We start from the raw sequence: 25,595 nt of genomic DNA on the forward strand, positions 1-25,595 counted from the left end.
TACTTTCCAACATCAGTTAACCAGGCATTTACTGAGGCCTATGACAGGAAATACAAAGTTTGCTTTTTATGCTTGTGGGGTTACAATCTAAGAGTCAGATGAACAGCTAGGTGAATCTATAAAAATGTTCAATTACTGTGCGAAATAAATGAGTTGCTCTGCCTAGATTTATACAAAACTATCCCACTAAATTCCAGGGGGAAAAAAAAATGTCCCATATAAAAAAGTTTTTCGTTAGAAAACTTCTAGTAAAAAGCCACAGCAAATGACAGTAGGTTTCAGGTCAGCCTGATGCAGACCCGTGCTACTGGAAGTGCTACTGTCCTGAGTCTTATTGCACTCAGCTTCAATAAGGTCAAAACCCATATAATTGGCTTATACTACAAAGAAGATTATATTTAAGATCCTTCTTGATGCTATTTTAAACTCTGAATTTACAGCGAAAGTTACCCATATAGTCAGTTCCTCTAATGATTGATGCTATCGTTTATCACCAATTGTGTAGTAAATTTTTTGAAGATATGAAAATAAGTCACAAAAAGAAAATTTTGCTTAAGGGCAATCCTTAGCCTATTCCATTGCATAAATATTGGGAGAGACCTGAATGTGCTGGGGTGCCTCCCCTGGGTACTTTACCACCAACCTAGTGGCCAAGCAGTACCTTGACTTCTAGTAACATCAAAAGCCAAACCTGCCTTGCCACTTTCTTCACTGGGGAAATAACTTAAAAATTTTATAGAAGTGCTGATTAGACTCACTGGGTTGGAGGCTCTTAAGACAACTCTCAGAAAGAAAACATTTACGAGGCAGAAACGTGATACCATGCAAACAATATGAAGAGCCAAGGAAAATAGAATTTCAGAATTTAGATGAGTACAGTCTGATTCAATAATTATAAAGTTTTTAGTCTAGTGCTAAGATAAAAATCAGTCATAAATCATACAAATAAATTCGGAAAAAGAAGCTTCATTTTATTTTGGCCAAATGATTCTTGGCCTATTGTATATTGTAGCAACAGAGCAGCCAGGTATTTAACTGCAGAATCTATAAAAGGCATGTAGCATGACTTAAATAGTAACCAGCACTAACATGTTTTATAAAAACTGTGAATAATTACTGGGAACAACAGATGTTCCAAAATTTTTTTAAAATGGAAAGTTACTTGTGTTTTACTATAGTGCTTTTCTGAAAAGTTGGAAACAGCTTGCATTTAGAGGTCCTTCCACAAAAGGTGGTTTTAATTTTATTCATAATGGACACCAGAATTGAATCCATTTCTGAGTATTTAGAAAACTACATAATTCACAAATAAATAGGTCTGTTATAGATATTTTTTCTCAGTATTGATGCTAGAATTATTGAACACTGCCAACTCACATTTCCCCATATATATATATACTTTTATACTTGGTTTGTTTGATAAGAAAATTTGTTTTCAGACTGTTAATTATTTTAAAAGCCATATTATATGCATATGTGTTTATTTATATGCCTATATCTACATATACATATATATATAGTGTATGTATATACACATATGAATATATGTGCATAAATTTATATGTATATTTATTTACAGATACATTGATTTATTAGTATTTCCCATTTTCTTTCAGATTCTTGATTGATTCATGCCTTTCCTTAAGCTAGGCTGATCAATGACTCTGCTTTCATCAGGGACATGCACCTCCAATACAAACCATCCTTTCCCTCTATCTGTGGTAGCGTCACTTCCATCCTCTCTGACCCTGCTGTGGGAAAGCCAGGAGCCGTGGCTGAAGGTCCTTCACTGATCTCCCACACTGACTTTGATCTTCTCTGTGGTCTTAGGCTTTCCAGCGACAGGTCCATGAGAGCCTGACCCAGCTGGAGCTGATCAACAAGCAGTACCGTCGCCTGGCCAGGGAGAATCGCACCGATTCCGCATGTAGCCTCAAACAGATGGTGCACGAAGGCAACCAGAGATGGGACAACCTGCAGAAGCGTGTCACCTCCATCCTGCGCAGACTCAAGGTTTCCCTTATGCCTCCTCTGAGACTAAGAGGCCCAGGGGACAGGGCTGGGCCCTCTGAGCACAACCCTGAACCAGGATCTCAGTGGTGGGGGAAGGTTGGGATGGCAAGAGGGTAGTAGGGGCAGCGATCCAGTGAAGGTTCCCAGGGTTCTCTTTCCTTGTTGAGAAAATGACTCTCCAGAAAGACATTGGAACCGGCTGTGCCACCTCAGCATGTTGGCATGGACTTTTTAATTGCTATGTTCTTCCTTTCTCATCCAGCATTTCATTAGCCAGCGCGAGGAATTTGAGACTGCGCGGGACAGCATTCTGGTCTGGCTAACAGAGATGGATCTACAACTCACTAATATTGAACATTTTTCTGAGTGTGATGTTCAAGCTAAAATAAAGCAGCTCAAGGTAATAGATACATTATTTTCAAAGTATCAATTTGAAGAAAGCACAAAAGAAAGAGTTTGTAGATTCTTTTGTGAGGATATAACAAAGAACTCTAAAATATTAGTTCTTCTTGCTAGACATGTTGACACATGACTGCAATCCCCACCGTTCAGGAGGCTGAGGCAGGAGGATCATGAGTTCAAAGCCAGCCTCAGGAACATCTAGGCTGCTAAGCAACTCAGTGAGATCCTGTCTCTAAATAAAATATAAAATAGAGTTGAGGATGTGGCTCAGTGGTTAAGTGTTGAGTGCCCCAGAGTTTAATCCCTGGATACACACACACATACACACACATATACATATGCATATACATACATGTATGTTCAATCCCTGGTACCAAATACACACACACACACACACACACACACACACACACACTGTGTGTGTGTGTGTATTCTGCTTGATTGTGAAAAAATTTAGAAAATATAAAATATATTCAAAATAAAGAGTACTAGCCAGAGACAACCACCATTAACATATATACTTGTAAATAGTAGCTTGATTGCCGGGTTTCAGAGGGCCTCTCTTGTTATTTTGTTTCTAGGACTTACAAATAGTTTAGCTGACTTCCATGTTCTAGAACAGTGTGACTTTCTTATGTTAGTATTTTATTTCATATGTTCTTCATTCATACAGGACAAGTTAATTTTAAATATATTTTGTATCTTTCACTGTATAATGCAAACAGAGTGGCTGGTTAGAAACTCGAATGTGAGGATGTAGATTAGGTCTAAGGATTTCCTTAAAAGGCAATGTTCTTAACAAATTGAACAATTGTCCAGGAAGCTTATGAAATTTTCTTATTTATTCTTCTACTGAACTAAAATTTATCACTTTAAATTTTTGCCAGTGATTTAACTCTTTCCAACTACATAGATCAGAATTTCTTGCTTTTAGAATCTTTCCAACTTCATGCTTTAACACTCACATCCTGAAAAAAAAAAAAAAAGAATCCCCTGAGGAGGATTCAGATAGCTTCACTGAGTCATGGTTGGCAAATGACTTACCTCACGTGATACAAGTCAGAATGTGCAGATGGGGTCATTGGTCAAGTTAATATCAGAGCTATTAACTTGATGATGGATGCAAATATTTCCCCCCTCTTTTCTACCCACACTGTCTGTGTTGGTAAATTTAAATATCAAAGGATCTTTTCTAACATTTCCATTTCTGCCTCCTAATCTGACTTGAAATCTTACGTTTAAATTTAGAGGGGTATAGCCTCTTGGCCTGTCATCATACACAGTAATTCTAACATCCCCTACATGAAAAATGTTTTTCTAATGTAATGAGAAATGTGTAGTTGTTGTTTTATATCAGTGAGAGCAACAACAACAACAAAAAAATCACATTGGATTTGTGCTCCCTAGGCCTTCCAGCAGGAAATTTCACTAAACCACAACAAGATTGAGCAGATAATTGCCCAAGGGGAGCAGCTGATAGAAAAGAGCGAGCCCCTGGATGCAGCAGTCATCGAAGAGGAACTGGACGAGCTCCGTCGCTACTGCCAGGAGGTCTTTGGGCGCGTGGAAAGATACCACAAGAAGCTGATCCGCCTGCCTGTAGGTGACATTACCCTTTTCTTCCATGGCCATTAGATCTAAAGAGAACTATTATGTGGGATATGGTAGAATAGTGAGGAGGATACGAGCCCAGACTCTGGAACTAGACACCTGGGCTCAGTCCTAGCTTTGACACAGGCTGGTTCTGTAAACTTAGAGCAAGTATTTACCTTTCTTGCTTCCGTTTCCTCAACTGTGAAACGCATTTCCTCGCAGTAACGACCTTGTAAAAGGATTTATTTGATTGTTAGGTGAGTTAATATAAAGATTTGAAAAAAGTTCTGAGTGCATATCTTCTATGCAAGACCAAGAAGCTTCTAGAAGAAATAGGGAGATGAAGTGAGCCATGTCAATAGTGGCTCAGCTGATGAGGTTGTGTTTAGGTGAATTTGTTCTTCTGCTTTCCTACTTGCAACCATAAACACATCTCATCTGCAGAGGTGGTGTTATTAGGATGTTGGGAATCTTCTCTGAGGTCATGTATTTTGTAGCTGCCACATAAGGCCAAAAGGGAAGCTAAAGTTTTATTAGTGATTTCCTTCTGTTACCAACATATGGCATTATGTACCCATGGTATAGCAGGTGCAGTGCTAGGTGACCTTGGTTTACATCATCTTATTTAATTTTCTCTCATAATTGAAACTGACTTTCATATTACTCTCATGTTGCTGGCAATAAAATGGAGGCTTGTCTAGACTGATTTATAAGGCCTTTTCTAAGTGACCAGAAGAGTCTTATCTACTTGCTCCCGGGAAGTTTGTTCTTGCTGCGCGGTAGCCGTGTGGCCCTCTGGGCTCCAGTGCTGAGGTTTGCCGAGCGGTGGAGCCTGAGAGGTGAGGGCAGTAACAGAGTTGACTTCACTTCCCTTCTAGCTGCCAGACGATGAGCATGACCTCTCTGACCGGGAGCTGGAGCTCGATGACTCTGCTGCTCTCTCGGACCTGCGCTGGCAGGACCCCTCTGCGGACGCACTCTCCCCGCAGCCTTCCTCCAACCCCTCCCTCTCCCTTCCCCAGCCCCTCCGGAGCGAGCGGTCGGGAAGGGACACCCCGGCCAGCGTGGACTCCATCCCCCTGGAGTGGGATCATGACTATGACCTCAGTCGTGACCTGGAGTCTGCCGTGTCCAGGACTCTGCCCTCTGAGGATGAAGAGGGTCAGGAAGACAAGGAATTCTACCTCAGGGGAGCTGTTGGCTTATCAGGTAGGGGAGCCCTCCTGTGTGCCAGCTGGAGGGGAATAAATGAGAGTCGATACTATGCGGTGAGCCATCTGAGGCTCGGGGGCGATGCCCCTGTGGTGGCTTAGGAAGTGCAGTCGTGGGCAACTGGCCTGCAGTTCAGAGCACAGGCTTCAGGGAAGAGACTTGTAAGCTGAGACCAGAAGGATGAGTATCGGTCAGTAAGGTGGACATGGCAAAGTTCAGAGGTGAAGAGAGGACCTCTGCCCCTTGCCCTGGGACATCTCAAGTTTTCCCAGAGTGGCAAGACTGTAGGTTAGGTGACATGGAGTCGACAAAGCGACCCTGGAAAGACAAACGCCTAGTCGTGAAGTGGTCTGTTCACCATGTCAGGAGTTTGGTTCTTGCCCTGAAGGCAGTGGGGATCCCCAACGGGGTCTAAGGAGAGAGGTCATCAGATGCATAGTTTCCTATTGGATCAACTAGATTCTATAGGAGGAAAGCATATTGGGCAGACGAGAGTCCAGGTGGAAATGTTTTATAATCCAGAGCAGAGACAGCATGGTGGTCTGAACTAAGGAAGAAGCATTGGGTCTAGGAAGACTAAAGGAGGTGAGAAACCAGGAGGAGAAGACTCCTCCATCCACCAGATGGAGACAGTTTTCTGACTGGGGCTTGATGTAAACATGGTGGGTGATCCTACCCTTTGAGTATCACAAAAGGGAGAAAATGTTTTGGAACAACTGGGCAAGGGAGGCACAGCAGTGAGATGGGATGTGCTGTGCGGGTGGTGTGTGGCCTGATTTAGAGATGTTTGAAGAATCCCTGATGCCGTGATCTGGGAGTTGATGCTTGGGTCTGAAGTTCAGGACCTGGAAAGTCAGATGAGCTAGTTATCCACTTTGCAAATGGTAATTGTCCCTGAGTGAATACAGGGAATCACACAAGAAATCTGTCTAGAGGAAAACAAGAAGGTCAAAAACTCAAGGAGGAAATAGAGTGAAGGGGGGGTTAGATAGAGAAGGAGGTTCATGGTATGGAAGATGAGTAAAAACAGAATAAATCATTGGAGGTTGATTTACAGCACATGAAAGTGCATCTCATAGTCCCCTAAAAAGTTTGTTTATTGCTGATGATTCACATCTGAATTCCCAATGCATGTGACTTTGTTCTAAGAACAAAAATGATTTCTCACATTCCCATTTTCTTGACACCAGAGCCCCTTAGCTAGCTAGGCATATGTCATCAGAATCAGCACCATCTAAAATGTTGCCACCTACATGACTTGCAGAACACTGAAATGTGACTGTGCAAATTGAGATGGGTTGTAAATGGAAAATGCACTTACTTACACACCAATTTCTAAAGCTTACTACAAAGAAAGGTTGTAAAATATCATCAATATTTATTTTGATTACATCATAATTTGGATATGTTGATTCAGTAAAATATAGCATTAAAGTCAATTTCATCTGCTTACTACTCTCTACCATGGCTATTAAACCTCTAGAATTACATATGTGGTTTACATAGAGAAAATAAAGGTCAGTTCTGTTCTAGAATCTGGGTTGAAATTCCTGTTCTGCCTCTAAAAAACCTGTTTAAACTTTGATATGTAACTTCATTAAACTGGATGTCAGTTTTCTTATCTATAAATTGGAAATAATACTACCAGTCATGCTGTAGGGTTTCTGGGAGAAAAAATGAGTGCTTAAAACAGTGCCCAGCTCAAAAAACACAGTCCTTCAACGTGAGTTCTTAGTAGGATTCATTTCTGGAAGTGTCTGATGAATGTGCACACTCTTTCTCTGTGCACACAGGAGCCATCTGTCTGGAATAACTAACTACCTCTTTTTCCCCAGGAAAGTTATTTTCCTGCCACAGGGAATCAGGTTTCCAGTGTAGCTGTCAACTTAGACTGTGCTCTTTTTGCAGATGTAGTGATCCCTGAAAGCCCTGAGGCCTATGTAAAACTCACAGAAAATGCAATCAGAGATACCTCTGGTAGGCATGAAAAGCCAGAGCAAGCCTCCTGTCTCCTGCTGTAACCAGCCACCTCTCTTAGCACAGCTTCTCCATCTCTCACAGCTTCCGGGCTCAAGCATGCTAAGGCACAACCTCCCTCAATCCCCACTGCGCTAGAAAAAAGCAGCCAGTTGACCAACACCGAGAATACAATTTCAGTAATCAAGTGCAATGAAATAACTTCTCGGCTTGTCAAATGATAATCAGTCTCATTAAGTGCAGACCTCGGATGCCCATTAACAGCAGGAAACCTGAGAGGGAAAGCCAGTCCTCAGCACTGAGCCCTGGCACTCCACTTGATGGTGGCAGCGCCAGCTTCTGAGGGTTGTGACCTACCTCTAGCTGGGTGAATGACCCAGCACACTCTCCATGCAACCTGTTCATCTCAGAGGTCCCATATAAGACAAGGGTGAAATAAGACTTCAGCTCTAAAAATCCATCATTTTCATCTAAGGAGTCTTGTAAAATAATATGAAATGAAAAATGTGTTCCACAATCTCTTGAGCCTTTGATTTCTTAAAGGATAATCTCTTCTTGAAACAAGAAGAATTAAAGAAAAAAAAATGGAACTGGTTTTGCTCAGTACTGCATTAGACAAATGGTAGTTCAGTATCAGTAACTGGGGACAGTTGGGATAACAGTGACATGATCATGGAGTTACTAATTTGCACATCAGTTTCTAAAGACAAGCAAAAGAACAGGAAGTGAGGTGACATTGCTGAATGGGTTATTTTCTCAGCAATTGTCAGTGAGAGACCTCTCCCAGGTGTACTTAGAGGGCTTCTCTTGCAAAAATAAATAAATTTAATAGCGCTTACTAATATTTTTTCTGCTTTCACCCTGTGCCAGCTCCATTCTGATGATCAGTATTATTGTTCAGTTTGAAAGACTGTAATACACACACACTCGCACACACACAAACACACACAAAAATTCATTAGTGCAAACACAGGCAAATGCATACACGCATAGTATGTCACAACTCTAAGAGAAGAATCAGCCAACACCTAGGCAATAAGTAAGACCTTGCCTAGATGAATGTGCTTAAATCTTAACTTTCTCTTCATTTTGTTCAGGTTTTAGATCAAAGTTAATCACTGTCCAGCATAGTGGCACACACCTTATCCCAGTGGCCCAGGAGGCTGAGACAGAAGGCTCATAAGTTCAAAGCCAGCCTCAGCAATGGCAAGGCACTAAGCAACTCAGTGAGACCCTGTTTCTAAATAAAATACAAAATATAGCTGGGGATGTGGCTCAGTGGTCAAGTACCCCTGAGTTCGATACCCACCCTCCCCCCCCCCAAAAAAAAAAGCAAATCACTGCTAGTTTGATGTCTCCATGTCTATTCTGAGCTAGTCTTTTCCTGGTTAACTTGAATTTGTTCCTTAAATGATGCACTGTCCCAACAACCTGGGCCTTCAGTGGCACTGTGGTCTCCTGTGCTACAGAAAGGCAGGATAGAGAGTGCAATACCCTCTACTTAGTAAATGACCACAGAAAAAGTCAGGGAAGTTACTGCCTCCTGCTTCCGGAGGAGTGCCAGGGCACCATTTCAGACTTTCAGAAAGGCCTTCCACTGTCTACAGCATTCAGATGACAGGGGATCAGCTGGGAGAGGAAGTGGACACTCAAGGTTATTCAGAATCAACTGCAGAACCCTTTTCAATGTCCAGCTGCTGGCATTCAGGGGAAGCACACTCATTGGTTTAGCCCCTTAAACATCTAACCCACCAGCACTGTAATACTAAATTTGCTTTATAATTACTCCCAGACACACCCCTTCTATGCTGCCATAGCTGAAATAACTTCTGAAACTTCTCCTTGAATGTTAAACTTGAACTCAGTATAACAGCATGGCCACTGAGCATTCTTATGGTTGGCACTGCAGGAGATCGCAGCGCCTTGGAGTCACAGATCCGACAACTGGACAAAGCCCTGGATGACAGCCGCTTCCAGATGCAGCAAACTGAAAATATTCTTCGCAGCAAAACTCCCACGGGGCCAGAGCTGGACTCCAGCTACAAAGGCTATGTGAGTAACTTGACCACCCTACTCCTGACCTGCACCCGGATCACAGTTCAGTGACATAGAACGGTCTGTGTGCCCTGTGAGGGCTCTGAGTGTCCTTGAACTCCTGAAGGTGGATTTGCAGAACAAAGCCCTGCTATTTAAAGTTTGAGTAGAACCTGGTCTGTTTTCAGAGCCGAGCCCACTTTAATAACCAGCCTGTTCCTTACACTGAGCACTTAGGAAGATCCTTTAGTTGAATGCAACAAAAGGCTTTGGCTCCCAAATGTCATTAGGCATTTATCCAATTCAGCTAATAATTTCTGAATCAAGGTTATCCTTGAAAGAAGATTTTAGCTAATAGATTACTAACATGGAATTTTTTAAAGTTCTTTTCCTGGGCTTTTGATTCACTGAATGACCTTGGGAATCTTTTTTAAATCTTTGTTTTTCTATTGTTGTTCTTTTTTTTTTTTTTTTTTTTTTTTTTTTTTTTGGATTCCTAAGGATAAAACTCAGAGCTTTGTGCATGCTAGGCAAGGGCTCTACCAGTGAGCTGTACCCCCAGCCCATCCTCTGATCTTTGTGTGCTCATTTTGGAGAAAGGAATTGCAATTGTTATGACTCAAAAGAGGAATTTTGGGAAAAGACATCAAGGGATTATGTATATCACCAATTTTATTTGTGCAGCAATTAGCTATGTATTTTATCTCTCATAATTTTAATTCATCCTGCTTCAGTTATTCATCAAGTAATTCTTCTCAGAGAAAGGACCTGTTTCCTCCACATACTTAAGCAAGATAATTTTAGGGTAAATCTCTTACCTGCTTCAGATCTTCTTTCACATTTAAAAGACTACTTAGTAAAAAGAAAGAAAAAGTAGTTTCCCTAGTCTACTTATAATTCACATGTACTACTTTTTTAAACCAGGAAAGGAAATTGTTCTAGTAATAAATGTTGATATTAATTGTCCTTATAATTACTTCTATATAGTAAAACCTGCCTTTAAATGTATAATTTTTAATCATTATGCTGACATCACTGAAATTGTACTTATCCTTAGTCAAAAGTAATCAAAGTAGCTCAACAGCACTGTTATCTGTTTTAAGGGCTGTAAGAGATAATGTTATGAGCTATACAGCAAGAATGCCTTGAGGTGATTTATCCTTTTAATATTAGAATGTTGTAGATGATATTAAAATGGATTTGGCAGCTTTTCCTTTGATTTTAGAATTTAGTCCCTCGATACCTATTAAATATTGCTTAAACTTCCTTGTAAAACACTGACTTTAATATTGCTTTATACTTTTAAGTATTTTAATTATTTATTTCAGAAACGTTCTCATGAGATTTGTGGTAACATCGGTGCTTCCACATTTCAGTTTGACAAAGAAAAACAGAGAGCAACTTGCCAAAAATTATATATTGCCTTGCCAACCGAGGCTCTTGGTTTTAAGTCCCAGATTAATTTAATCTGTTCTGATTTAGGAGTTTTAAAAAAAAAAGAATCCAAGGGCTTCTCTTGCCAATCATGCGTGCAGAGCAAATCTTTAAGGCATAGCTTTCTTGTGTCATTCCATATCTATCGCTTGTTGAGATAGCACGGTTTTAAACTATGCCTACTTTTAGTAAAGTGGCACAGAAAAGTATGATACAGCCACTGCCCTCCCCCGGAAGTACAAAGGGGTCTCCTCTGGAAGCTCTTGTCCTTGTGAGAGCTTTGGTGATAGGGGGCTGTTTCTTATGTCTAAACAGATGAAACTGCTGGGAGAATGCAGTGGCAGCATAGATTCAGTGAGGAGATTGGAGCACAAGCTGAAGGAGGAAGAAGACAGCTTTCCTGGCTTTGTCAACCTGAACAGCACTGAGACCCAGACAGCTGGTGAGTGCACTGTGCTCATTCAAGACATTGCGAAAAAGAAGATCCTGAAGCACTTTGTCACACCCAAGTTCTACTGGGCTGCTCAGCCTCCTTCTATTCTGTCCTGAGAACTCTCCAGGGTCTCCTGTTCTCCCATGACAGAGACAGGAGGTGAAGGTCCTTGTGGTGGTTTTCCTATTCTATTTGAATGAACTATCTCTGATGTAGCTAGTCAACTTTTTAAAAGTATGCTCTCAGAGTCTATTATAAGAAGGAACCAAGAACAGAAGGATTTCCGGTATGGAAGTTCCTCAAAAAACTAGGAATGGAACCACCATATGACCCATATCACCACTCCTTCATATTTATCCTAAAGAATTAAAGTCAGTATACTATAGTGATACATGCATACCCATGTTTGTAGCAGCACAATTCACAATAGCCAAACTATAAAAACAGTCTAGGTGTCTGTCAGTGCATGAATGGGTAAAAAAAAAAAAGATATATATATATATAATTCAGTCATAAAAAGAATAAAATTATGTCATTTGTAGGAAAATGGATAGAACTTGTTAAGCAAAATAAGCCAGACTCAAAAGTCAAGGGTCATATGTTTTTCTCTTGTATCTGTAAGCTATAGGAAAAAATAGGGAAGAGAGTCTTATGAAAACAGAAAAGGAAACCAGGAGGGTGTTGGAGCAGGGGAAAGAAGAGGATTGAGATAGGGGAAGTATTGGAGAAGAAATTGACCAAATCACATTGTTATATTGTATGCATGTATGAATGTGTAGCAGTGAATTCCACTATTATATATAATTATAGTGTGTTACAGTTTTACTAGTATAAAAAAGAATGGAATGATCTCTTCATGCATGTGGCTGCTCATCTCTTCATAAAGCTCTTCACAGTATAGCTAATTTTTCTTTACTTCATTATCATTATAAAAACAAATGGGGAGAACACAAATTGGACCCATTTAGCTGTCGTTTACAAATGACAACAGAAATGTCCAGCAGAATCACTTTTCTTTCTGTTGCTCCTTAAAGTTAGACACCACCATATGATTAAAGCATTCCCTAAATGTCATAGGTGGAGAAACCCCTCACTGTTCTGTGCATGTCTTGCCAGGTGTCATTGACCGATGGGAGCTGTTACAGGCCCAGGCCTTGAGCAAGGAGTTGAGAATGAAGCAGAACCTCCAGAAGTGGCAGCAGTTCAACTCGGACCTGAACAACATCTGGGCCTGGCTGGGGGAGACCGAGGAAGAACTGGAGCAGCTCCAACGCCTGGAGCTCAGCACCGACATCCAGACCATCGAGCTCCAAATCAAAAAGCTCAAGGTAGCTACCTCTCCCTCTCCCTCAGCAGCCAAACAGAAAGCCACCACCCGCCAATACCTGTTCAGAAACTGCTAGCTCTGATGGTTTTATCCTCATGGAGCAGCAGAAGAAACTATCTAACCAAAATGAACAAAAATGCTGCTCTTGGCCCCATACGTCCCAAATTGATGTGTTTCATAAAGGCAGTTTGGAAGAGCAGAAAGAAGGACCATATTATAATGAATTGGTACTTTAAGAAATAGCTCAAGTTTTATGAAAGATCCAGGCACCTCTGAGACCTATTTAACCTCTTTATATGGGCAATATCAGTATACTCATAGTCATGCATATCTCTATCCATAGCTGGAAAGAAACCTTTTCCAAGATTGTATTTGTGTGAATTTGTAAGAGACCTGATAAGACCATTTGAAGTTCTCATTTCCCAAATTGATTATATTGTTATGGCAAAATAGTTTTACTATAATCAGTAAAACAAAACTTTTGAGTAATTGTGATTAAACGCCTGCTTTGGATTTGGGACTGGGAGGATGTGGTGTGCAGATAGCTTACCTTAACTCCAATTCCTTATCTGAAAACTTCTTAGTCCAAGCTATTGAGCTGGGTTCATGTGGAAATTTGTAAGCATCCCCTGGAGGGGGGTTTTGTTTGATGAACATTCAGATGTGCTACTCCTCAGAATGTTTCTGCCCGGAATCTTCAAGCTCAGAATTAAGGGTGCTGTGTTTGTGTTCCTGTGGTTTTAGCATATGCTATTTATTTGGGGCTGTTATCTCTGTTGTTTGATTTTGAGTGGTTGTATTATTTTGTTTTAAATTTTTAGACAGATAAATGAGTCTTCCCCAAAGATTTCCCACAGTTGCATCCTATAGAGAGGTCTCTGCACCAACCCTGTGAATTTTAGGACAGAGCATGGGAGGGAAGATGCAATTTAGAGTATCTGCATACTGAACTGCATTTTTCATTAGAGTCCCTAAGTTACTCTAGCTAAACAGTATTTTGGTGTAATCAAATTCCTTTGAAAATTGATAAAGAAAGTACTGGCCAGAATCTGAGACCTCAGGAGATCAGGGCAGGAAAATAAGACCTTGGAAGTTAGCCTGTGTGATAAGCAGAAGGGGTCCTCCTCTGTAGCCCTTCCTCTTCTCTCCTGTCTGTTTTCTGTAAATAAATCTATGGAACAATTAAATGCTTTCCAATCTAGAGACCAGGATGTTAAGAACCCATTGAAAAGTGAAAAATGAAGTCAAGTTAGGGACATAATAAAACTAGTAAGAAATTATAATAAAATACAGCCTGGATAGATGTGATTTCCACAATTGCTCCCCACCCCCCATAAGCTTGATCTGTGGATGTTTAAATAACACCCAGACACTCCACAATTAATATGTGCTCAAGTTCTTAGAATTGAGTTCTAGATTGTTTGGAAATGCACAAAGTCAAAAATCAGTCATTTTTTTTGGGGGGGGTGACATCAAACTAAACTGTTTAGCTCATAAAATACCCAATTTATTCTCTTTATCTTCACAAGAATATGGCCTGTGATGTGGTGATGTTCTCAGCCAGTGAGCCCCTGTGCCTACAGTTTCTGGGCTCTGAAACCCACTATCAAAAACTCACCACTTCATTCTTATGCACACAAGTTGAGCACCATTAGTCTAGAGAACTAGAATTAAGAAATTAATCATTTTATGAACAAGATTTTTTTTAAAAAAAAAGCAGGTGTCCAGCTGCCCAAAAGTGTTGGAGCCAGGTTTCTGTTTTGTTTTATTGTGGCTGAACTACTGTGCAAGAAATCAAGTTCAATAACTTCCTTAGTTCATTGCATGTAGCTATCATTTCTTCCTTCAAAGCTCCATTTTGCTTTATTTATCATTTTTATTCATTGATTTTGCATTCCTATTCCTCAGAGCCTTGGCAACCATTCTGAAATATTTACTAGTCATTCTTTGTTCATATGCACTCTTGAAAAATGTGGGATTTTGTGTGCATTCAGGTATTAATGCTCATCCAGGTTTGGATTTCTCATACATCATGTTTTCTAAAGATCTATCCGTGTTGTCAAGTGTCCTGTAATTGATTTCTTGTGATTACAGTATCATTCTCAGTGGCTCTCATCATCTATTCCTTAATGGTCCTGTTAAAGGCCAGTTTTAATAAATGGATCTTTTTTTATAGGAGTAAAACATGTTCCAGAGTTTTAAACTACATTTTAAAATGTTTTTATCATTAGGGTCCTTGTTTGATTGCCCGCCTTTCTCTTGTAGGAGCTTCAGAGAGCCGTGGACCACCGCAAAGCCATCATCCTCTCCATCAATCTCTGCAGTTCTGAGTTCACCCAGGCTGACAGTAAGGAGAGCCGGGACCTGCAGGACCGGTTGTCCCAGATGAACGGGCGCTGGGACCGTGTGTGCTCTCTGCTGGAGGACTGGCGGGGACTGCTGCAGGACGCACTGATGCAGTGCCAGGTGGGTGGGGCTTGGCATTTGGAGACTTGAAGCCATAGGTTCATATCTCAGTTACCTTAGAGGAGCAGTTGCTCCCCCAGATCAGTGTTTGAGTGAGATAACTGCGCCTCCAAACTTTTCATGTTATTGGAGAATCTGTACTCGTGACTGAGGTGTAAGGAATCAGATCTCATTTTCTTCCCACCTCTCAAGTTCTGCCCTTCCTTCTTTGACTCATTCATTTATTTTATTCATTCATTCAACACATACTTCTGAGCACACAGCTATTTCTTCAAGATCAAAGGAAGATATTGCAATATCTGTTTATCCATTCTTGCCACAGTTACTTGCTGTTTCCACTGTGAGCCAGATAGGTCACTAAGCAGCTATGATACAGTGTAGCCTCTGCTTTTGTTAGGAAAACAAGACAAATAAATGCAAGGATGTAGGTCATAAGAGTAACTGAGGAAAGCCACTTTGGGAGGAAAGTCAGGAGCTTTCTATAGTCCCTTGAACCAACCTTGGAGAAGGATGTTGCTAAGAAGGAGATGCAATGGATGAGAAGTCCCAGAAGCAGAAAAGGGCATGGCATCTTTTAGGACATGAAAGAAGCCAGTTTGACCAAAATATGGTGAGGGAGTCCGAAAATGAGCAGAAGGGCTGGGGAAGTGGTCAAGAGCCAGATCCCACATAGCACTGCAGGTCCTGGCCAGGAGCTTGGGTCATATTCTGAGCACAATGAGATGATGAAGGAGGTGAAGCCTCTTTGAAAGCAGGTGCCCAAGCTGTTGTTGCACACCGCCTCCACTCCTAGTGCAGCTTCTGGCACATAGGAGACCTTCACTGACTGCAGGCTGAACCACTGAGCAAGTGGGTGAGTGAAGTGGGGAGATGGAATTGGGCCTGGGCCTTCAAACATGGGAAGGTTTTCTGAAAAGAGATAAGAGGAGAATTGTTTTCTTCCAAACTATTGGCATTGACTCTTCCTGTGGGAAATTGAATATTTTGATACCAATTTACTTAATATCTAAATGTTCCCCCAATAATAATTGAGATGCTTTTGGTAAGAAGATGAACTCCAGATTAGATCATCAGCACCAGGGCATCTCTCAGAAAGGAGTCATGTGTCTGATGTTAAAATCAATGTGCATTTGCCAGTGGTAGCCATTGGAAAGAATGGAAATATACTCTAGGGAAATAGGTTATCCATGGTTTGTATATTTTGGTAGGATTTCCATGAAATGAGCCATGGTTTGCTGCTGATGCTGGAGAATATCGACAGGAGGAAAAATGAAATTGTCCCTATCGATGCCAGCCTTGATGCAGAGATACTTCAGGACCAACATAAACAGCTTATGGTAAGAACTCTGGTGGCCTCTGCTTGGTTATTTACCTTTTGCATTATAATCTCTCACACCCCAACTGAAGTCCCCAATTTAACTCCTATGGTTTTCAGTTTTTGTGAAACAAATATGCACAGAAGACGACATCGGCCAACTTCAGCCATTGCTCAGTTGTATTACTCTTACCTTTCATTAATTAGTTGTGTTAATCTCAACCATCTTGAGTTTATTATGGCAGCTTTTTGAAGAATTATGTTTATTTTTAATTTAAGCTTTATATGTTGTATCGATGTCCCAGAAGTTTATTTGGTGACTTATTGTAAAAGAATATAAAACAATTAAAATAGAAAGATTCAGGCCTTGTTAAGGGGAACCGATGAAACATGAACCTTGGCACCAAGATTTCTGAGAGCAAAACTAAAGAGAAACATAGTGCGTTCACTCTCTGTCATTATCTGACAAACAAAATATACCAGTTCTTAAGGATCAAGATATTTTTCTAGCACTAAACTCAAGCAGAAATTGACTTAAAGAATCATGTTTCCTTTTATTGGCTAAACAATTTATTGATAAATTATTGCAACAAAAGAATTACCTTCCACAGTTAATTTCTCTCTTGAACAAGAAATTTATGCCATGCTAGGCCGGGTAGGTTCTTATAATGATCTTGGAACAATATAAAGGATGCTGTATTTCGCAACTTTGATAGATGATTAGAAAGCATATTTGAGTTCCATTAGGAGAAAAATGCCTTGCATGTTGTGGCTTTCTGTATTTTTTAAATGTTATATCTTAACTTTTAAGAGTTACCAAACTGCAGAATTGGCAGTTTTTAATTTAGCACCATAAGGATCTTAGAAAACAAGAGCTATGTTTTTATTCAACTTTGATCTCTGGCATTAAGCTGTGAATGACGATTCACCCTGTATCTTTTTAAAAATCATGACGAGATATCAGAGTATGCCTAGACATACCTGAATTTTGTTATATCTAGATGTTTTGTTTTTCTGTTGAAAAGACAAAGTTTCGTTTTCATGAACCTTACATTGTAAGTATTTTCATATGCATCACCTAATTTAAACCTTATAAAAACACTTACTGGGACCAGGCAGCCAATGAGGAACTCAGATCGGAGAGGTTCAGAGGCCTTGGGGAGCATTTTTGGCAGAGGCAGAATTAGAACACCAGTCCCCAATTCACAGGCCAGGGGCTACAGCATTGTTTTGGGTGCGAGCCCATCATTCTGATGCTCAGATATAATTGCTCACTTTGGGAACTTACTCCAGCTATTACAAATTCTTAGAAAAAATATTTCCTATTCCATACATTAGCAAATAAGGCGTGAGCTGTTGGAGTCCCAGCTCAGAGTGGCCTCACTGCAAGACATGTCTGGCCAACTCCTGGTGAATGCTGAAGGTACAGACTGTTTAGAAGCCAAAGAAAAAGTCCATGTTATTGGGAACCGGCTCAAACTTCTCTTGAAGGAGGTCAGTCGGCATATCAAGGATCTGGAGAAGTTGTTGGACATGTCGAGCAGTCAGCAGGTAAGCCTAGCCAGACCTCTATTTACAGGAAAGCCAAGGTCATCCTCTCCACCTGTGGTAGAAAGGCTTTAAATGCAGCACTTACCAGAATGGATGCCCACCTCCGGCACTGCTGATCCAAGTCCTGCCTTCAAATTAAAAAGCAGACTCATAACTTTTCATGACAGTATGCTACTATTGATTCTCCTCAATCTAAACGATGTCTTGTACTTGTTTGCTGCCAACCCTATTACCACCACTGCTGCAGCATTTTATTCTCCCTTGTTTAGTTAAGAATTCACACGTTTTCAGATATTCAGCCCTGGTAGAGCAAACCAATTATTGCCCATGAGTTTTGTATTCAACACTTGAAAGGCATGAATTCTTATGTATATGGCAATTGATTCATAGAACATGGTCTTTTGCTCCTTTATCTTTCCTATTTTTTTTTTTCAAGTCACGGTGCCATGGTAATATTCTTGTTTTAAGAAATATACTTGTAGGCCCACCAATGCTTGGAGAGATGGCAAACATTCAATCATGAAACCCTGTCATCCACACAAATGTGTTGTCCTTCTATAAGCATGAAAAAGAGCCATCCACTCTAAATAGCAACTGTGCCAGAAAGAATAGGCTTTCTCTGATTCCATAAGGTAGACTCCTGGATGACTCTCATTTGTTTCTGACTTCAAGGCCTGGCCTGAGTGAGCCTCAGGCAGGCATCTTCCTCTCCCAAGCCAGTATCAGCTCATTCACATCCATGACACTGAGAAATAATAAGGCTGCAATAACAACACTGAAGCTGCTATTTCTAGAAGGGCCAAGCTTGCAGTCAGAAAGCCCCCGTGCACTGGAAGGGTTAAGTCCCATTCTTGCAATTGTCTGATTCCATTTTTCACAAGGAATGGTCCGATTTTTATGGAGAAGATGAAGCGATGTAGGGCTGGGGTGGGAAATACATTGTGTAGACAGAGCCGCCATGGCTGTGGGTTGTGGCCTTGCTCAAAGAACTTTCCCCCTTATAGGACTTGTCCTCCTGGTCTTCTGCTGATGATCTGGACACCTCGGGATCTGTGAGTCCTGCATCAGGAAGAAGCACCCCGAACAGACAGAAATCGGTAACTTTTCACTGTCCATTTTCAGGTCACCCGTGGGGAGGGGGACACTGGGGTATGAGAGTATTTGTGCCTATCACAGGGTCCACAGGCTCAAAACAGGAGTCCCCAGGCAGGAGAGGGCTGTCACCAGCGTAGAGCTGCTCTTAGCCCTGCCGCGTGCCCTTCCAGCATGTGCTATGGAATGGAAAACAGCAGTTCTGTTTTTCAAAAAGAAACAGGACTCAACGTGTGGTTGGTATGCAGGAAAAAAAAAAAAAGTATATGTATGCCTATTTTTGCTTCTGCTCAAGTGGCCATTTCCAGAATGGTACTCCTGTGTCCCTTCAGCGCCTCCTTCCTTCAAAGCACCACTGCTGTGTCCACCCAATCCAGATGGGCCACCACGTACAAAGTGCCTGAGCCAGAGGTGGGCACGGTGAACATCCTGTGCATCCACTAAAGGGTGGTTCTGTTGTCCCCCAAGCTGAGGGGCTTCTGAGTGGTGGTCCTGAAGTTGCTTCGTGACTGTTCTGCCCTAAAGCGGTAACAACTTGAGCAGACCCACCCTCAAGGCCCTGGTGGGGGCCGCTTCACCAGAGCACAGTGAGGACAAAAAGACAGATTTGGCCCCTGCTACCCTCTATACCTTGATTTCTCTGTGTAAATAGAAGCTTGTTTTTTCTTTTGTTATTTTTTTTTTTAGTCTGGCTTTATGATTTTATTCATCCATTTTTTTTCAGTTTTTAGAAGTAATGATTTTATTTGTAATTTTTTTTTGTTATAGACACTTATGTTCTATGCTGACAAATGTATTATTCGTTTTAGGATTGTTTTTTACTACATTCACTAGTTTCCTGTAGATCCTAGTTTAAGAATGTAAAGGAATACTGGCTTTTCCACTGAAACTTTAGCTTTGATGTAACTTGTTGGGCTCCATCACTATGAACAACAATGTCCTGTGATCATCCAAAATTAATATGGTTGGAGTGCTCCAAAAGGTGAAAAAATATGTAAAGTGTCTTTGAAGTACATAATTGGCCATGTCTAATTTTATAGTAAATATACGGAGACACTGGAGTGGCACACTCATTTGTGCTTCTTCCATGAAAAGTGAGGGAAATTATGCCCACCGTGGTGTGGACGCCACAACTTATGTTTCTTTAAGGATGAATAATGTAGATGTGAATTCGTTTTATTTCTTCGACACAAGAAAAGCCAGTTTCCTTGATCCGTGGGTACTGATCATTTCATTTGGTTCGTTGTTCCTTTGCTGCACTTTTAGTTTGATTTTCATCAGTAGCTTGTCTTTATTTGCCTGGACTGAACATTCTTCTTTCTTTACCCCTGTTCATTGCAAACAGCCACGAGGCAAATGTAGTCTCTCACAGCCTGGACCCTCTGTCAGCAGTCCAAATAGCAGGTACCTTGTTCTCCTGGTTTCCACACTGTTCTAGAACTCCAAGAGGATGATGAAAAATGGTCCATGATGTAGGGAGGCCTGTACGTGGTCTGCCTCACTCATTTCTGCCCACACTCTTTCCTAGTAAATTGGAAGATGTATTTCTAAAAGGAAAGTACAAATCTGGACCCTACCCAAATTTTAGCTACATATAGTCCATCTGGTCCTTTCCAACAAAGTGTACTCTGAGTGTCCACAAGGACTCAGTACAGCTGTGGCACAGCCACCTTTTGATTCATGGCAGACTTTCATCATCCTCTTTCTTTCTAGATTTTACAATAAGACAGGTAATCAATCAGTAAATTATTTTACCATTTACAGAACCCACAAATCTGCATAAAATATACTAACATCCCCAGCTTTTTATTTTATCTTCCTGTTTTATCCAGATTGTGGGTTTTGGCTTCTCAAAATGACAGGTCCTAATTTGGTGTTCTTCACTTAAAATTTATAAGCACCTTCTCCCTCTCTTCTGGCTTGCCCTAAAACGCCAGCCCACTCAGCCACGCACCTTCCTCACACTTGGCAGACTCTTTCCTCTGGACCCAGGAGCAGTGCTCCCTAGAGGGGCTCTCAGCTGGTCTCCCTGCTCCACGCCTTGTCTGAGATCCGTTCCACAGTTAGCAGTGCTTTGCCTTCTCTGTCGTTGGTGTGATGTCTGTGCTCCTTCGCCTTTCCACTAATCAGCTCATGTTTCCCCAGAAAACTTTTTTTTTTTAATGAAAAAATTGTCCTTGAAGCTGGATTTTTCTTTTTTTTTTTCTTTCTTTCTTTATTTTTGTATTCTAATCCCAAGCAGTTTATTGGAAAAGTATTTGTCCCCCTGGAAACTCCATCTCCACTGAGCAGGAATCTAAATTCCTGGAAGGAGGGTGGGGATGAGGAAAGATAGAACTGTAAACCAAGTAAGAGTTTTAGTTTTCCAGCTGTGGCCTGAAGGACTGGCTATTTCATTTGGTCCATCAAAGTCTCGCAGAAAGGATTTTGATATTTTGATATGCTTTCCGGTTTTAAGTCTCCTTTTACCATTTTTTTTCCTTTTCCTTTTTGTTTGAAGATGATTTAGTGGAATCTTTTTTTTCCTATCTCCATAACAAAATAATAGCAATGATATTTGGAGAAACTCCTAGGTACTTTGAAGGTGATCATGGACATCTGAGGGGGCTCTGATATTCGGCCCCTAGAGCAAAAGACAGTCGTGTACTATGGACAGATTATTGTGTTATATAATCTCTCTTCTCCCCACACATTGCTAATGTGCCATGAGCAGAGATGAAGAATATCCTCATAGCATTCCTTTGAGGAAGCCAGAGAACAATTCTTTGGTCAAACCAAATGGTGGAGCTGAGAAAGTGAAAATCTCTTACCCTCTTATTCAACACTGGTAGAAGTCACCTTATGGTTTCCAAATATCACATCTGTGGACTCCCTCGGTTATTTTGAACAGTCCACAGATCTTTTGAAACATCAAACGCCCTAATGTCTCTTAGGGTAGCAGGAGCTTCCACACACCTCCTAACAGGACTTTGCAGCTGGGACAGCCACCTTCTCTCTGCCACGTCCACAAGACGCCTTCAGCTCTGCTCTGCCCTGCACTGTTGATTAACATCTTTCTAAGCATTCGGCACAATGTCCACTTGGCTACTCGGGAGAGGGTGGAATACCAGAATGGTGTCCTTCATCAGACACCTTGGCAGACGGGGTTATGGTTGAATGTTCCCAGGCTTCTCAACTCCTTGGTATTTTAGCTTGGATTCACCCAAACCTGAGAGTGAACCAGAGAGGCTCCAGGGGAGAGTGGACTTCACTCACAACCCATGCTGCCACGGTGTCCCTTTACCTTGCAACTGGAGATACCTTGCATTTGATCTTGCACTGGCCCAGCACATTTGAAAGGTTAACGCTGAAGCACAGGAGTTTAGAATGTTGCCCTCAGTTCAGCAAGAACATTTTAGATACACACTTTTTTTCTGAGAAGGAAAAGGGGCTTTGTTGAAAAAGCCCAGGTGTTCATTTGAAGAGAGTGTGGTCACTTACATATCTCCTGATGTTTAAATAATATACCAGCCTGTTACATATTTTATTTTGACTTGATGGTGACAATTCTGTGTCCTCATTTAATATTCTAAACCTGCATAGGGATTGAGGCCAGTAGTTACTGAACACTTACTATGTTTAGGTCCTAGGCCTACATAATTAATATAATATTGTTTCTTTCATTAAAATACTTGTTGCACCAATAGTAAGAGGCTTTCAGATAATTACCAAAATTATAAGAAATCGAAAAAAAGAATCTGTGCACACACTCATAATAACTCATAATTTTCATGATTTTTATTTGAGGGTAAACATACCTTAGAAATGTGCTTCAAAGCAATGTTTGTGATGGTCCATCTGGTACAATTTTCGTACATCGGACTTAAAATTTTCTAACCCGATCACCACTTCAAACCTCTGCAGTTGATGAGTTGAAGTTGACATGTGGGAAGATTTCACTCCACTTTTCAGCAGGACAAAAAAATAATTGCTCTGCAGTCCAGGCACAGTGAATGATGATTTCATCCGAAAACTCAGAATTATAAAATGCAGAATTGCCGTGGACACAGTTAGTCTTTGGCACCTTCTGCACAGAAAATTAAGATGGAATGAGAGTGGCAAATGCTGGCTTAAACACTGAAAGGGAAAAGAGGCCTCATTTAAAAATCCATCCAAGGTGGTCAAATATATTTAAGCAAGCCAGTGGGTGTTTTTGCATGTACACTAAAGTCTTGCTCAAAGTGCTGTTCCGTTTCTTGTGGAATTTGTTTTCAAATCTTTTCTGTTGCACTTTTCCTGGGGATCTCTTTATTCCAAGCTTTCAAAGAGCTCAGCATAAAGCAGTTTGCCCTGAAGGCAGGGTGCCCACCCATACTCCAAGGACAGCTGTAGGTGACAGGCTCCAAGAGGTATGTCTTTTGCTGTTTTGATTCAGCCCTTCCCAGTCTTTCTGGGGAACAAGTCAGGCAGTTGGAGAAATTTGTCACACTTTTGAAATCAATACTAGTCAATCAGGAACGCTTCCTGAAAGCAGAGGCTGAATCCAGCCAACCCCCAGGGGCATGAGTCAACATACCCTTGGTATCATTATATAGATAATAATGACAAGTTCCTGACATCTATTTAGTATTTAATATGTTCTAGGTGCCATGCCAAGTGTTGTATATATATTACCTCATCTAACCTGCACAAGAACCTTATGGCACGTGAACCCAGGTAGGAACTCGGGTCTCTCCCGGGTTAACCCGGACATGTTAACAATACCACTCTACTGAAAGACTGTCAGTGGGTAGGGGGACTCACAGAACAAGTCCCCAGGCTGCCTGAGGTAGTGTAGTAACAGCCAGAATATTTAGTTTGAAATAAAAGGAGACTGGAGTCCTAAATTGCTTCTGGGAACTTGTCTTCTGAGCCACATATTTTTATATGTAAATAAACACTGCAGTAAACACTGCAGTTTCAAAGACTTATAAGGGGCAGGCAGCAAGATCATGTATAGCCTATTTGGGGACAGTGACAAAACAACAACACCTGGGCAGTTATTTACTCAGAAATTTGAAGGAGTGAGAAGAATGAGAAACAAATAAATATTTGCAGTAGAGGAGGAGACCATGTTTTCCTGGACAGAATTACCTAAAATACCTGCATTGATCACCTTCCTTGAATACATTCACATGTTTAAGTTTTCCTATCTAAACACCACCTGCATTTGCTTGCATGGACATGGTAAGATCAGTGGAGAATGACCAGTGATTAGTCAACAAGTCCCCAAGACTCTCAAAACTGGGGTGACCTTAGGTCCATAGATAAATATTAAAAATACCCTTTCACTTTGGGATCATTAATCTACTGGTGCTAAGATCTCTAGAACAGAGTCATCCTCAAGGAGAAGCAAATTTGTGCATGTTGAAACTGGTAGTTACCACAAGTGGATAGGGCACTTTTCTTGGTGGATGGACTAGATGTTTTTAAGAGCATTCAGCTGTGGGAACAGTCACTGGGTACTGTCTGTTATCTTTGACCTTTTCTCAGCCCATTGCTGCTCCGTATGTTGGCATTCTTCAACATTAGAAGTCATGCACCAATTACATTTTAATAAAAAATGCTCTGATGCTGTTAAATGTGCCATGTCCACCAAAAGCCTCCTTAACATGTGAGCCCATGTTCCCAAAATAGTGACCTTTCTAGTTTTTCTCAGGAGAGAATTAGTCAATGAACAGCCTTTGATTTGATCTTGATCTTTGACCTCATTGCTCAGGAGAGCTAATGATTGATAAAGAGGTGTTCTCCCGCTCTGCGGGTTGCATTATCAACTCTATGCACACCTGTCCATCACTAAAGTCTTAAATTGTCTCCTATTGAAAATGAATCCGTTAGATATTTGGAAATGAGATAGGATGGGGCCATTCTGTTCTAACTCAGCCAGTTACAAGTGGTGACTGGTGTTTGCCAAATCATATTTTCACATCAACGGAAGGATATGCCAAAGAAAAACACAATCCAGAGTTTGTGGGTAGCTTATTCCACCTTTCTCACGATGTTTTGAAACAAACCATTGAAGCAAAAACTGTCAGACTGAAATTATTTTAGGGCACTAGGGCATTGAGTTTCTTTGCAAACAAGAAAACTGAAGGCTAGAGAGATAATTTACTTGCCCATGATTATACACCTGCCTGGAAAAACAATGTCCTTGTGTCCACACAAGGATTTGGTGATAGGTGTGATATTCTTAGGCTTTCTGACTAGAGGCATTTTAGATACAAAGAAACCACTTTAAAATACCTTCAGATGCAAAGATTTCTTCTTTGCTTCTGCATGTGAGATACGTGGGGTCATAAATTTGACCTTCATGTCTATAATTCATAATCCCCAACCAAAAAATCATGGCCTCATCAAGCGTGTGGTGGGCAGGGATTTGGGAATTCTGAGTTCCTGCTAGAGCTCTTCCTTTAATCTTGATACTTGAGACAAGTCGTGTAGCTCTCGACAGAGTCCATATTCTGGTCGTTCACATCCCAGGCTTTAAATCTTGATTCTGCCACTCGCTGGCTACGTAAACTTGGGGCAAGTGCTTCATTTTCCGAGCCACTTTTTCATCACCTATGAACTGAAGCTAATAAGCCTCAGAGGTCTGTTGTGAGATTAAATGAGAGAATCCAAGATAAATGCTTACTTAAGAGTGTTGCCTAGCAATCTGGAGTATGAATGTTAACTATCCTTAGCTACTTATCTCCCAAATTAGGAGATGGATTAGATACTGTCTAAAG

At 41.0% G+C, this 25,595-nt stretch overlaps 1 protein-coding gene across 17 annotated transcripts in view; it reads left to right on the forward strand.

Moving 5' to 3' along the window:
- Positions 1–25,595, forward strand: part of Syne1 (spectrin repeat containing nuclear envelope protein 1) — a 428,203-nt gene that overhangs the window by 399,796 nt on the left and 2,812 nt on the right. For 10 of the 17 annotated variants that reach the window (XM_078018867.1, XM_078018876.1, XM_078018866.1 and 7 more), the window contains 13 exons: positions 1,831–2,013; positions 2,276–2,413; positions 3,823–4,014; positions 4,887–5,217; positions 7,129–7,197; positions 9,107–9,249; positions 10,981–11,107; positions 12,215–12,426; positions 14,691–14,891; positions 16,100–16,228; positions 17,545–17,757; positions 18,762–18,854; positions 20,195–20,253. In XM_078018867.1, coding sequence (XP_077874993.1) covers positions 1,831–2,013; positions 2,276–2,413; positions 3,823–4,014; positions 4,887–5,217; positions 7,129–7,197; positions 9,107–9,249; positions 10,981–11,107; positions 12,215–12,426; positions 14,691–14,891; positions 16,100–16,228; positions 17,545–17,757; positions 18,762–18,854; positions 20,195–20,253 — 2,090 coding nt within the window. The remainder of the gene's footprint in view (positions 1–1,830; positions 2,014–2,275; positions 2,414–3,822; positions 4,015–4,886; positions 5,218–7,128; positions 7,198–9,106; positions 9,250–10,980; positions 11,108–12,214; positions 12,427–14,690; positions 14,892–16,099; positions 16,229–17,544; positions 17,758–18,761; positions 18,855–20,194; positions 20,254–25,595) is intronic. The other 7 variants (XM_078018873.1, XM_078018874.1, XM_078018875.1 and 4 more) reach the window with 4 other exon arrangements.

Source organism: Ictidomys tridecemlineatus, chromosome 8 (genome assembly GCF_052094955.1).
Source record: "Ictidomys tridecemlineatus isolate mIctTri1 chromosome 8, mIctTri1.hap1, whole genome shotgun sequence".
NCBI lineage: Eukaryota > Metazoa > Chordata > Mammalia > Rodentia > Sciuridae > Ictidomys > Ictidomys tridecemlineatus.